Source organism: Otolemur garnettii, unplaced genomic scaffold (genome assembly GCF_000181295.1).
Source record: "Otolemur garnettii isolate 467f Iridium unplaced genomic scaffold, OtoGar3 scaffold00149, whole genome shotgun sequence".
NCBI lineage: Eukaryota > Metazoa > Chordata > Mammalia > Primates > Galagidae > Otolemur > Otolemur garnettii.
In genome coordinates, this window is record NW_003852544.1 from 1,970,704 (window position 1) to 1,985,194 (window position 14,491).

General features: G+C 37.7%; 1 protein-coding gene across 5 annotated transcripts in view; it reads left to right on the forward strand.

The window, feature by feature from the left end:
• Window positions 1-14,491, forward strand: part of MARK3 (microtubule affinity regulating kinase 3) — an 89,978-nt gene that overhangs the window by 73,453 nt on the left and 2,034 nt on the right. For 3 of the 5 annotated variants that reach the window (XM_003799336.3, XM_023518858.1, XM_023518860.1), the window contains 4 exons: window positions 469-572; window positions 9,869-10,126; window positions 12,586-12,612; window positions 14,219-14,263. In XM_003799336.3, coding sequence (XP_003799384.1) covers window positions 469-572; window positions 9,869-10,126; window positions 12,586-12,612; window positions 14,219-14,263 — 434 coding nt within the window. The remainder of the gene's footprint in view (window positions 1-468; window positions 573-9,868; window positions 10,127-12,585; window positions 12,613-14,218; window positions 14,264-14,491) is intronic. The other 2 variants (XM_003799338.3, XM_003799335.3) reach the window with 2 other exon arrangements.

The following is a 14,491-nucleotide window of genomic DNA, read 5'->3' on the forward strand; positions in this document are numbered from 1 at the left end:
TGTCTCAGCCTCCCAAGTAGCTGGGACTATAGACACCCACCATTTATTTTTTCTTTCATTTCTCATGATTTTGGTGTCATATCCAAGACTCTATTGTCAAATCCAACATCATGCTGCTGTTTTATATCTTAATTTTTATTATATTAATTTAAATATTTTTAATTCCTTTACTAATTTTGAAAATATTTGCTTTTAAAAATGGTGCTTCACCTTATAGTCCTACTTTGATATAAGTAGTTGTGAATTATTACTTTACTGATTATTGTCAACTATTAGAGTCACTGTACTTTTGCCATTTTTCTATCAAAAGAGAGGCTAGAAGTTGCTGTCTTTTCTGATCTTTTGGCCAATACTATGGATATTTTAGCATAATTTAATTTAAAAACAGTACTCCTGTTTATGTGGATAAGTTCTGTATTTCCTCATGTACTAACAAATTATTTAAGACAAAAATGCCTTTTTTAATAGAGTAACACAGCATCTGGTGGAATGACACGGCGAAATACCTATGTTTGCAGTGAGAGAACCACAGCTGATAGACACTCAGTGATTCAGAATGGCAAAGAAAACAGGTATGAAATTTTATCTATTTGCAAGAAAATTTGTTTTTTTCCTAAGAGAAATGGAAGCATATTATTTATCTCAGTTTTTTTTTTTTTATCAAAATTTAATAACAGTAAGTATTCTCTGAAGGTAAGTTAAATTTGAGTGCTGATTTTTAGCAAGAGACTAGGATTCTAAATCCTGTTCTTGTCTGGAGCACCATCCTCTGGCTGGCTGTATATGATGATTAAGAGGATTAAGGTTAACTAGGGAGGTTTCTTAGAGGGTCAAGGGTCCTCAAACTACAGCCTGTGGGCCACATGCGGCCGGCCTAGTACATTTATCCAGCCTGCTGGGTGTTTTTGCCGCCGCTGCCTATCCTGCTTAGCAGCCGACTCGTCCCGGGGCCCGTAGTCTGGCCCTCCAACGGTCTGAGGGACAGTGAACTGGCCCCCTGTTTAAAAAGTTTGAGGACCCCTGGTGTAGAGAGTAAGCCATCATTTCATTGTAAAACAGTAAATAGGGAAATGGAGGTTATCTTGTGCACATTAATAACTTGAATAAAAGCTGAGAGGTGGGGGAATAGGATAAGGACCTGAGGCAGGAGCCATACCTCTGGAAGGTAGAGAACAAGGTAGAGAGAGTGTTCAGCAGTTTGCCAAAAGGTCCAGATGGCCAAGTAGTAGCATAGTTGCTACCTTAGGAAGTGATATACTTTAGCGTCCAGGAGAAATGGAATTTCTAAATGTTTTTATTCTTGTTGAGAGGCAAGCATATATAGAATGAACATAATTTAAAATACTAATAATGTAATTCATCATTAAAGAGAGCATCATAGGCGGACAACTTTTGGGGGGTTGTGAAATAAGAAAGAGTCAGTAAAGTGGAAGTAGGTGGGGTAGAGACTATGAGGGTAGGGTTAGATTGGGGAGGGAGAGAAAAAAGAGAAGTTGGTTTGGTGGAGAATAGTTAAATGTAGTTTATTCTGTATAGAACAAATTTCCCAAGCTGGCATGGATTTTCCTTTTTTTTTCAGAAGAGTCTTATATAAACTGAATTCAATAGAAATAAAGGAAGAAAAGTCTAAATCCTAGAGTAAAAATCTGTAAAAATAAACTCACATCATCCTCCTAATTTGAACATTGTTTGGTCATGTCTCATGTAAATTGTTTCTTTATTTTCTTCTGACATTTACTTTCTGAAATTGCATTGTAAAGTTTCTTTTTCCTTAATCTTAACTTTACATTTGATTGCTTTAGTCAAACGAAATCTTTGGCAAACTATTATGCCAGGCTAAACAAAGATTCTTCTCTCTTTCCTTCTGAAATCAAACAATTTGTCATTTCCTTATTTCATAGACCACTTAAGTTTGAATTGTTATGGAGAGTAAAGCTTTTTATGTAAGATGTTTATTATTTAGTGAGTTTTAGCAGTATTTACATTCCTGTATTCTCTTTTCTGACTCCTGTGTGTTTTAATATATCTTTTACCTTATGGTTAAAAACTATTAGGAAACTAATTGAGCATAGCAACTGGGATAGTTTACAGTTCATGATTTTATACTTATTTCTTAATAGTAGTTTATTCTAAGATTTTCTTTTATTATAGTTCTATTCTCTACCAATGTCTTCTAGTTAAAAAATGACTTAAAAGATATCTGTAGAAGACTTAATTAGAAATTTCTAACTTTGTGGTATCAGTTTACAGGACTCAGAAACTGTTGTTTCGTGACCTTTCTTGTTTTTATGAATGTTTCTAAATTGTCCAACTGTTTTATCAGGCTCTGTCTGGACTTTAGGATATGTGACTCTGTGAGTTGCAGAGTCAGATTTCTTACAGGTGTTAAAACCAGAGTCTGCTCTTGGCTTCCCATCCTGTGTCTTTGAGTACACACATCAGACATGGCACGTTACCCCCATACTTTTCTAATTCTTCTTTCCTAAAATTATTCATGTCACTCTTTGAAAATAGTTTTTAAGACTTCTTTGATTTCTTTGGAGTTATTTCCTTTCTCTGTTCCCCTCTTAGAGCCCTTTCTTATTGGGGCTGACTCTTCCAGATTCTGATTTGGGCCTCATTGTTTTCTCTTACCATACATTACTGAAATACTTTACTTTTTGAGGATGTTGTCTTTATCTAAACAGAATCTTAGTAACAAACTTTACAAAACAGGGCCCATAGTTTTAATAATCTCTGGATTTTCTTTATCTGCCTCATAAATGAATTGAAAGACTGTGGGAAATTATATGGGGCAACTTGTGGTTAGATTTTTTACTTTCAGCTAAGGTGCTCAACGTGACAGCTGTCTTCTTCCTTAACAATGATACCTGAGGCCAGCTGTGGTAGGAAGCTGAAGCAGGAGGATTGTCTGAGGTTAGAAGTTTGAGACCAGCCTAAGAAAGAATGAGACCCTGCCTCTACCAAAAATAGAAAAATTAGCTGGGCATGGTGGCGTATGCTTGTAGTCACAGCTACGTGGAAGGCTAAAGCAGAGGACCATTTGAGCCCAGAAGCTTGAGGTTGTGGCGAGCTAAGATGGTGCCACTGCATTCTAGCTGGGTTGACAGAGAGACCCCTTCTTTCTCTCAGAAAAAAAATAAATAAATAAAAAGATGCTTGAGGCTGGGCACAGTGGCTCACTGTTACAATTATAACAGTAGCACTCTGGGAGGCAGAGGCAGGGAGATTGTTTGAGCTCAGAGGTTCACAACCAACCTGAGCAAGAGCAAGACCCCATCTGTATTAAAAATAGAAATATTAGCAGGGCATTGTGGTGGGTACCTGTAATCCTGGCTACTTAGGAGGCTGAAGCAAGAGGATTGCTTAAGCCCAGGAGATTGCTATGAACTAGGCTGAGACCATGGCATTTTAGCCTGGGCAACGGAGTAAGACTGTCTCAAAAAACAAAAAAAAAGAAAGCTTGAGTCTTCAATTAGATCAGTGGTTCTCAACCTTCCTAATTGCTGCATTGTTACAAATTGAAAAAAGGGTCTCAACCCATAGGTTGAGAACTGCTGAATTAGATGAAGTTAGCCTTCTCTGCACTGATTTCTTCTTAGGCAGATTACTGCTTTCTTCCCTCCCACCTATATATCTTATTCCTTCACTAACTTATAATAGTGAGCTACAGAATGCCTGGACCTTTGTTAATTTCTGCAACAAGAACATTAAGTTTCATTTTCAGCCTTAAATATGTTGGACTGTTTTCTTCTGTTATGTGTTTATATAGAATTCCAACAGTGATCATGGCTGATAAAAACTGTGAAAATGTTTGAACCAAAGACTCTACATGCCTTAAATGAGACCTTACTAACTTTAAAATTTTACACTAAATATAGGATGATATTTTAGTAAATGGTGAAAGATTCATATGATCTGAAGAGAACCAGAGTATTATAGGATATTTTAAAAGCTCACCAAATGTAGTTATTTTCTTCTTGCTACAGGCAATATAATTGATTTTTAATAGTTTTTTTCTTTTTAAAATTAGTTTTATTAGTTGATTCTTACTCTTGCAATCTTTCTGTTTTATCAGCTTTACTGTGTGAAATATAATCATTGGTCTGAGGAGCAGGGAAGCATAGTTTTGGCAAGTTGTTGGTTTGGCAGAAGTACCTGCGAGTAGTTTTCTGCACAAGACTCGTCTTGAAACCAGGTGTGCTGAAGGCCTCTACTTTCTGCTATAATCCTCTTGATACTGTTCTACCTTCTGTTATCAGCCTCCAAAAACAGCCTGATTCTAACAGTGGATATAAACTAGGCTTAGGCTTTTGAATGTTTGATTACATCTTTAATTGTATGATTCTGTCAGGATTGTGTAGTTTTACAGTGAATCTTAAACCATTGAGCACAGACATTGACAGTGATCAACAAATTTTAGCTTTTGTCTTAAATTATAAACTGCTTAGACAAGAATGTGAAGAATTTTCTCCAAATTAATGTTGTTGAACAGCCTCTGCTCCCACTGTTTCATATGCTTCTCGAAAGCTATACGAGGCTGTTTAGACTATGTTCATGTAAAGATATCCCAAAGAAGTAATGTGATGATGTTAGAATAAAACATGCAGAATCTTTTTAGAGAAGTTTATAGAATTGGCATCATTTTAAAGTTGTCAGTTGGCTTTATTATTTTATCCACCTTTCTACTTGCCTTGCTTTAAGCCACAGAGATTGAGCAGAGGACAGTTGATGACAGTCAGCATGTATACCCTTCAGACTATATTTTTAAGTCTGCTTTTGCTGAATCCCTGAATATGCTTTTAATCAGCAACCAGAACATTTTCGAAATAGTCTGATTTGGGATAGATATTCTATCAAACAAATTCAGAGTGTCTGTCCTTTTAATAACTTTCAGAGTTTCATAAAAGATAATCAGTTATAAATACAAAACAATTGGGAAGATTAATAGGGATTCAACATCATGCAACTTGAATTTGCTGGCATAGATTGTTGTGGGCTAGCCTGTAAAAGATAACCATTATTTTGAATACTTTTCTGGGGAAAAATATTGTTTGAACTTTCATAGCAACCGATTTGGTGAACTTTTTAGATTTTAGAGTACACAGCCCATTGCAGTATTGGTGCTGTCTGATGTAAATACAGTGTGAGTTTGATTACATAGAATTGGAAATCAGCAGACATTTATGGTGCTTACATGTTTCCATATTGTAGAAGTCAGAAAAATCTGTTTGTTGCTTACTTTGTAGAACTTGCAATGTAACAATTGGAATAAAACTTCTGAAGAAATATTTGCCTTTAAAACTAGCATGTCAAAATTTAATAATTTATAGTGAAAGCATCAATTCATATTTCCTATTTAGAAAGATCTTTAACTTTGACAAGGATCAATTTTTCAATCCAGAACATCTATCTGTCTCCTCTTTGCCATGTTATGTGCCTTACAGGTCTTGCCTGTGCTGTCTGGCTAGTCAGCAATGTGCTGCATGGGGACAGTTGTACCAGCTTCTTGCTGTACAGGATGAGTAAAATCCTTTGCTTCTCCAGAGTCTTTGAGACCATTTATGTTCACAGGGAAGAAGCTAAACAACTCCTGCCTCCCCTTCTTCCCCTGTTTTTCTTGGTGTTATCTGTTGACCCTAGCTCTTTCTTAGGGCAAAAAAAAAATAATAATAATAAAGGTCAGCAACTGGGCAGGGAGATAAATTTTATTGGCCCCAGACCTGCCCTGAAATATAACAGAGCACAAAAGACAGTTGTATTTATCTGTACCTTAAAATTATTTGTATATATGTATATGTATGTCTGTATGCATGTACTGGGAACAACCCAGCATGTCTAACTACTTGAAACAGGATTCTGTGTTGCAGATGACCGAAAACCCAGTCCAAACAGGCTTAAATAAAAAAGGGCATCAGTTAGGTCATGTTGCTAAACAGGTCCAGGGCTAGAGTCAGTATCTATCTCCTATTTCTGCCTCCTCTGTGGTAGTTCCATGACTGGGTTCAGCACTGTCAGATTGACCTCTTCCTGCACATGGTTCTGCTCTAGTCAGAACCTAGAGTTGTCTCTTTGGTATGTGTGTGCTGGTTCAGGGCATCTCTAAACCTGTCATTGGCCAAGGTGGCTGGGAAAAGTCTGGAGTAGAGTGAGCTTCATCTGTAGCCCTGGGACTTAGAGTTGCTTCCACTAAAGCAACAGGAAACTGTAGGTGTTTGTTTCCAATCTCTCTGACTCCATAGAGCCCTTCTCCAAGGCAGAGGCCAGAATTCTGAAACAAAAATGCAGGAACAAGCAGCTCTTCCTGAGCAATTTTAATAGATCTTTTCCCTCATATTGGAACTGTCAGAATCCCAGTGGTTAATTGTTCCATTAGAAGAACATATACTGAGCACTTGCTTTGTCAGACTTTCTACTGACACCAGGGACATAGTGACAGGATTATAGCTCTGTTTTCTAGGAGTTCCAGCAAGGGAGGAGTCACTATAATACACTATGGCATACATGAACTTAAAACACAAGAAATGAATTAGTTCTGTGGGAGGGTGCATCAGGGAAGACTTCATGGAGGGAGGATGACCTTTGGTTGAATTTTGAAGAATGAATAAAGAAAAATGCCAGCCCTTCAGGCATGGAGAATAGCTCTGGCAAGGCATTTTCTGACCTGGTGCTTTACCAAGTGACCGCACATTTTCAGGAGGGCCAGAAAGTCAAGTTCCAGAAAGAATGATATTATATTGTTAAGTTTGACAGTTGGTGTCTCTGACATTTCAGTTTGACACTTTTTTTTTAATTGTGAAGGTATATCTGCATTTTTTGGCTTGTAATTATCTTTCAGTTTTTTTTTCTTTGAGCAGTTTTTATAAAACTATGGATAAGTGGAAAATTCATGTTATTTTTGAATATGAGTTCTGTTGTGGAACCAATGCAGCGCACGCAGCTCAAAATAGCCAGAAATGTTTGGGAAAGATGTGGCTAATGAATGCAGAATACTTCCGTGGTTTGAGATGTTGTATTCTGGTGATTTTAATCTTAAAAATCTTTAATCTCAGGGTGACCTGAGACCAAGGTGGATAATGAAGAGCTGAAAGCTATAGTGGAAGCAAATCCATGTCAACCTATATGCGAATTAGCAGCAAGGTTTGACGTTACTATTCCAACAGTATTGGAACATTTGAAACAAATCAACAAGGGTAAAGCTGGATAGATGGATTCTACATGAATTAAACTAGTGTCAGAAAAGAGATCCTCTCAAAACGTGCCCTTCATTGCTGTCACAACATAAAAGCGAACCATTTCTGCACCGCATTGTTATATGTGATGACAAATGGATTCTTTTTGGCAATTGCAAGCATTGAGCACGATGGTTGGATAAAGGTGAAGTGCCGAAACACAGTCCAAAACTGAATATTCATCAAGAAAAGCTAATGATGTCTATTTGATTGCCCAGTGCTGACCAGGTGCTGACTTCACTTCCATGAAACCTGTTCAATGAATTATAGTGGATATCTGCTGCAACGAATTGGATGAAAAGATGATACTTGCAGTTAAGCTGAGATTTGTCAATAGAGATAGGCCAATTTTCTTGCAACACAACACTGTTCCACAAACAACACTGTTCAAAATATAGAAGCTGGACTCTGTCATCCACCGTATTCACCAGACCTTCCACCAACTAACTGACTACCCCCTCTTCCAGGTTTTGAACTGCTTCGTACAAGGCTATGATTTCATTACCATTCACTCTCTGGGATTCCTCACTGCTGTCAGACACAAGCTACTGTTAAGATGGCAGAACTGTGTAGATAGCTTAGGTACATACTTTGATTAATTGCTCTGCTTCGAGGTATAATAAACTAAAATTTTGATTTGAAATCAGACATTTCAGATTTAATGACCTAATAGAAGGCAAAGTCTAGAGAGATGGCAGGGGCCCAAGGATATGTGACTTGTATGCTAGGGTGATAAGTCTGGACTTTATCCTGAAGACTCGGTGTGTTATAAAAAGACTATGAGCAGATGAGCAACAAGATCCATTTTATATTTTGAAAAGTTCATGGCAGTTAAGTGGATAAACTAGAGGTGTTGAGGTAGAGGCAAGGGAGCTCAGTGAAGATGAGGCATGAGGTTTTGCAGTAAGACCCTGGCAGTAAAAACGGAGAGGATGGGCCAACTGAGAAGCTCTTAGAAAGTTGATACCCATAAGATGTCATGTTTGGTCTGGATATGGGAAGTGAGGGAAGTGAAGAACCTCCTGGTTTCCAGGTTTAAATCTTCTGGACACAATGTCTAAGCTGGAATCCAGGAATAGTGTGGTCCTGGTGAGTTTCCTTTGGGTAGTTTTGTCTAGTGGCTGTCTGTGCTAAGTGGAACTGGAGACTTCCAGCCACTCTCAGTCTTTCTGTATCTGTAAATAGTTGCTTTTTTAAAAATCAGTGTTTACTTCTTAGAAAAAAGGGGCTCTGTTGACCTGTTAGGCATTTTGACTATTCTTGATAAAGGATAAAGGACTCTATAAAGTATTCTTTATAAATGTCCTTTAGGTAAGAAGATTTTAACCTATGTTAAAACAACATAGGACACTCTGTTGTATAACAACTAGTTTCTATATCCATAACCTTATTAGTTTATTTAAAGTATATCAATGTGTTTTGGGAACAAGTTGAGAGTACAGCGTGCTCATGTTATATATTCACTTTATACCACTTAGACTAAAATCTTAGAATAGGTTTTATTTTATCATAGCTTGGAGGACATCGTCCCTCCCACATAAACAAATATTCAGAAGTTTGTAAGCTGCTGTTTTCTTCTGTTTAAGGTAATAAACTTTTTAAGATTACTATTTGAAAAAAAGGAGCTACAGGTTAGCAATTGCTCTAGAATCCCCAAAACAAGTTTTAAGAGAGTTTTATTCTTTGAAAAACTTGAGATGGTTTGGGGAGGAAGGTATGTGCATTACACAGCAGGTTGCTCTGTGGTCACTGCTCCATCAAACTGTTGTTTCTGCCTCTGCCTGAACCCAAACCCCCTCCCAGCCTGACAGAAATGTTCGCTTATGCAGCTAGCCCTGCCTCAGTTTGTACCACATCTTCTACCTGTCGGCTGAGACATCAGAAGTCGATGTCCATGTCAGCCTCTGGGCACCCCAAGATGATGTTACCTCCAATAGACAGTGAAGGAGATAACTTCAAGGCTATGTAAGAAAAATGCACATTCCTTGTGAAACTAATGTGTACCCACTGCTTCTTAATTTTGTGCTGTGGATTTTATAGTCCAAGATTTTGTTACAGTTGTCCACAAAGTGTCTTTCCTCATTGTGATTTTAGTTTAAGCATATCCTGTCTCATGGTGTCCTTGGTCATCTGTGTGTGTCCTTGTGCCTTTGCATACTACAAAGGGTGTAAGAAGTTCCTGCTCCTCCCCAAGTTGCTTTCAGCATGTGGAATTTTATATTTATACCATTTGTGTGCTTCCAAAACTTTTTAGTTGCCTATTCTTCAAGTATGCCTGCCTATACTTTATTTCTTTCATATTGGCACGGTTCTCTGCGTGTAAGCAATTTGAGAGGGAAGCAAAGGGGAAAGCTTGAGTTAGCCATTCTCTGCCTTAGAATTTCCCTGCATTAACTTTGTCCTAAAAAATGTATATGTACTATCCCTTAAACTCTATGAGGCTTTGTCTCATTATATACTATTCTTTTGGTACCCTTTCCTACTTAACTTAGCTTTTGCTCCTAAGTCCTATAAAATCCCCCTTGGATCTGGATTGATTACACCTGACTTTCTTCAATGTGTATGAAAGGTATATTGTGATTATAAATTTTTATATGCCATGTTTATAAGAATCTCTTATTTTCTGATTTCCACAGCACTATTCCTGATCAGAGAACACCAGTTGCCTCAACACACAGTATTAGCAGTGCAACCACCCCAGATCGAATCCGCTTCCCAAGAGGCACTGCCAGTCGTAGCACTTTCCATGGCCAGCCACGGGAGCGGCGAACTGCAACATATAATGGCCCTCCTGCCTCTCCCAGCCTGTCCCATGAAGCCACACCTTTGTCTCAGACGCGAAGCCGAGGCTCCACTAATCTTTTTAGTAAATTAACTTCAAAACTCACAAGGAGGTAAGTGTCAATGTAAGGCCATGCACCACATGTACATATCAGTACAGTAGGTCTAGTTCCTTATGTTGACCAGTTTGTTACATTGCCTTGGGTAGCCAGCTTACAGAGGTTCTACTATGTAATATATACATACACACTCACATCTCCACAGACCACCTTGCTTATTTCCCATTTCATAGAAGAAACTGAACATGACCTTCAGAGAGGTTAAGGTACATGTTTAATGTCCTACAACAAAAAACTTATGAGGCTGAGCCAAGTCTGTGACCAGAGAAGGCCCTTTAAGCCACTACACTTGTGCCATTTAGAAAACTCAGTGAAGGACTGGCACAGGCATGAATCCTTTTCTCCTATTTCCTAATTTATTTCATGTATTTGAATTATAATTGGAGATAGAAGTTTCTTAGTTAAAAAATTCTGGGTGGTTTGCTGGATGTGGTGGCTCATGCCTGTAATCCTAGCACTTACTGGGAGGCTGAGGCTGGAGGACTGCTTGAGGCCATGAGTTTAAAGGTGCAGTGAGCTATACTGATGCCACTGTGCACTCCAGCCAGGGTGTCTGTGTGAGGTCCTTTCCACCCTTCACTCTACCCCCACAAATTCTAGTTGTTTTATTCTACAACTTCAAAGTTTCAGGTACTTTTCTACCCTTTAGTTTTTATAGATAGTCTGTTATCTTGTTAAGGTTTGCAAACATTAAGATTAACAGTTTTTATAGATAGTCTGTTATCTTGTTAAGGTTTGCAAACCAGAGCAATAATTGCTAGCATTAAAGTTGCAGTGCCTAAGAGACTAAGGTATTTAAATGCAAACTAAGGTATTTAAGAGACTAAGGTATTTAAAACTAAGGTATTTAAGAGACTAAGGTATTTGCACTTATGAACTACAAGGGTGACAAGGCCTGGCTGGTAAGGTAAGAAGGGGTAGTGTCAGAAAACCTACACTCTGGACAGCATGTGGCTTTGGAGAGCTATGAACTTTTTGAAGTTAGGAGCAAAACTCCCCCCTCCTGCATCCATGCCTGGCCTCCTCAGATTGGCTCACATGGTGTGGACCAGAGTGCAAAATACAAGGGCTTTAATACCGCAAGTGATTCGTAGAAGGAAAAATTAAGAAAATTAATCCTATAGTATTTGACCACTAACCCTGACTTTTCCTAGGTACAAAATTAGGAACTGAAAATATATTTTAGGGATTCTTCAGTAATTTTTCAATTAAAATAATCTTTGGAATCATATCACCTTGTATTTATGTAGTATTTATTTATAAAATATTTTCACATGATTCTCTTTACTGTGGCACTAACCCTGTTGTGTACCATTTTTTATCTGATTATGAAGTAGTTGACAGTTATTTATAGTAATTAAACTTTTTTTTAAATGATAATTGGTCAGTTAATACCTGAGCAGTACCAAGTTATCCCAAATTAGAAAAAAGTCGAAGGGTTTCATTAATTTAGTCATTCAGCAGTTACATACACGTATGTCATTATATTACATTATTGTGTCTAGTTATAGAACTGTCCTTTACACACAGAAGCTAACAAGCCCAGCTGTACTTGCCCAGGGAGGCTGATCACATGATCATAAAAATCTGATTCATAAGGTGGTGTCCATGGCTCAAGGAATAGGGCACCAGCCCCTTACACCAGAGGTGGTGAGTTCAAGCCCGGCCCTGGCCAAAACTGCAAAAAAAAGTCTGATTCATAGTCTGAAAAATCCTTTGTCAGATTCGATTCAGCACAGCTCATGCAACCCCTAAATTTTTTAGTGACCAGTGGCACCCTTTTTAAATATAGTTCTTCCAGTTTATTACATAAAAATAAAATCCATACTGTCAACTTGTCACTTAATTTTTATTTGAGATCTAAAACTGGAACATCTTTTGCAGTTTAAACCCAATAATCTGTTTTTTCTTTAAGTGATTTATGTCACACCATTGTAAACATTCTGTTAATGTTTGAATCAATCTTCCTGAGAGAAGTTAATGATCTTAATGGTTAAATATTTTATAATGAAAATTTTTGATGTTTTATGTATAAGAAGGCAAGATTTTTGTTCATAAGATATGATGAAGAAAATGAGAAATGTTGTATTAGTAGTGCATTGTGTATGACTTACCTCTTTTACACAAGATGTTAAGTTTTATCTTAAAAGTATATCCATCTGAAGAACTTTAAATAGATTTGATCACATCTAATGTCAGTATTTACTACTAAACTGTTTCTAACAAGTACAGATTTTTTAATATTTCTAATTAAAAGATGACAAATGTATTTAATTATCTGTAATAATTTTACTTTTTCAACAAACATCACTATTTCATTGTTTATTGGCCAGAAAAGGAGCCCTTTTTATTTGAGGTTTTTCTTTCTCTCTATAATTGATTAGATTTTCTGTTTAAATTTGTCTGAGTTGTTTTTGTTAATTTTTTTTTTTTTTTTACTTAATTTCTTTTAGAAACATGTCATTCAGGTTTATCAAAAGGTAGGATTTATATGTACACATTTATTTTTCAATCCTCACCCCCAAATTGCCCCTGCAATTAACATCAAGTTTGGCTTTCTGGCCTTGTTTTTTTCTTAAAAACTAAACTTTCTGCTGAGAACTAAATACTTATTTTCTTGAAAGGAAACTGGGAAGAAATAGATTAACTTTGTCAGGTATTATAAAGGGACTGTGATACCCATGCAACAAAAAGCCTGTGCATGCTCTGAGCATTTTCTTTCTTTGGTAGAATTATTTAGCAACCAAATAATTCTGTCTTCATACTAATAACACTTAGCATGCTCCTATTTGAAGAATGAGATTTTCATTCTTACTGTATAATGATTAGCCATAAGCATATAAAAGGTAAGTGGTAATTGTGTTTGTCTTCATTTTTATTTCATGGAGGATCGAATTAGCAAAAGGCTTGAAAACAACAGGGCAATTAGCTAATACTCTTGATACTAGAAACAAGCATAAAAATTCACATCTACAGCCTCATTTAATTTGGATTTTTCAGGAATTAAGATGTGAGCAGCAACATAGCAGAAATATTTTTATATTTTGGAAGAGCTGAAGAATAAATAAAATTCTACCTAAAAGCCATTTTCACTAAACACTGAAGAAAGTACATCTCCTTATTTTACTAAAAGCTCTGTGGTAAATAGTGTTTTGATTGATGATGATGATGATGATGATGATTTTTTTGAGACAGAGTCTTACTTTGTCACCCTCGGTACAGTGCCATGGTGTTACAGCTCACAGCAACCTTAAACTCCTGGGCTCAAGCAATTCTCTTGCTTTAGCCTCCTGAGTAGCTGGGACTACAGGCACCTGCCATAATACATGGCTATTTTTAGAGATGGGGTCTTGCTCTTGCTCAGGCTGGTCTTAAACCTGTGAGCTCAGGCAATCCACCAGCCTCAGCCTCCCAGTGTGCCGGGATTACAGGCGTGAACCACTGCAGCCGGCCCTTGATTAATATTTTTTGGTGGCGATAATCAAGAGACCCAAAATTTTGCTGTCTTGGAATGCACAGGTATGAGATAAGAAATCTCCCCTTGAGGGCCACTCTTGTGCCTGTGCCTCTCAAGTCACTGGAAGAACAGGCTGTAACTTTTTATGCTCATGAGACCAGTGGATCACTGCAAGACCCTATTTACCAAGAACTGGGTGCGGGGCTTCTTCCCGCTGTTGATACCATTCAATGATTATTTTTTTCACTGATCTTTTCAATTGTCAGTTTTTTCCTTGGACCGAAAATATAACTTCAACTGAGAGTCTCATTGTCTTTTAATTGAAAGCCCATTCCACTGTGGGCATTTGTAAAAAAGTGAGGATGACACCAATGGTAGGCCATAAATATGCTCAGACTGAGGAATTCTGTGGGGATGCCTGGCATGTGTCAGAGGTGGGGTGCAACCCACCCCTGTACATGGCCTATGGGAGAGTCAGAGGAAACATTTTAATAAGCCTGATTGGTGACCCAGAAGAACTTTAGATGTGTTCGTGATGCTTGTGTTGATATGTGGGTGGTCATGTACTAGTATGTAAGATCTCTTTTCTCTTTCCCACTTCTCTTTGCTTCTACATTCTGTTCATTGAGGCTTCCAACTGAATATGAGAGGAACGGGAGATATGAGGGCTCAAGGTGAGGGAAATGATTTTTACTCATTTCTGTGTCAGAGGGGATGCTGTTTTCTGAATGTTTTGCATTTATTCTTGCCACTAGTGTAGGAGGACTTCGTAAGATAGCATGAGAAGTAAAGCTCCCTGTGGCTGCTGGCTCTGGCAGGAAGCTGTGCTGTACCATGGTCACCACATGAAGGTGCCAGTGTGTCATGGGAGCCTTCCTGCTCCCAGCTTGGCAGGAGCAGTG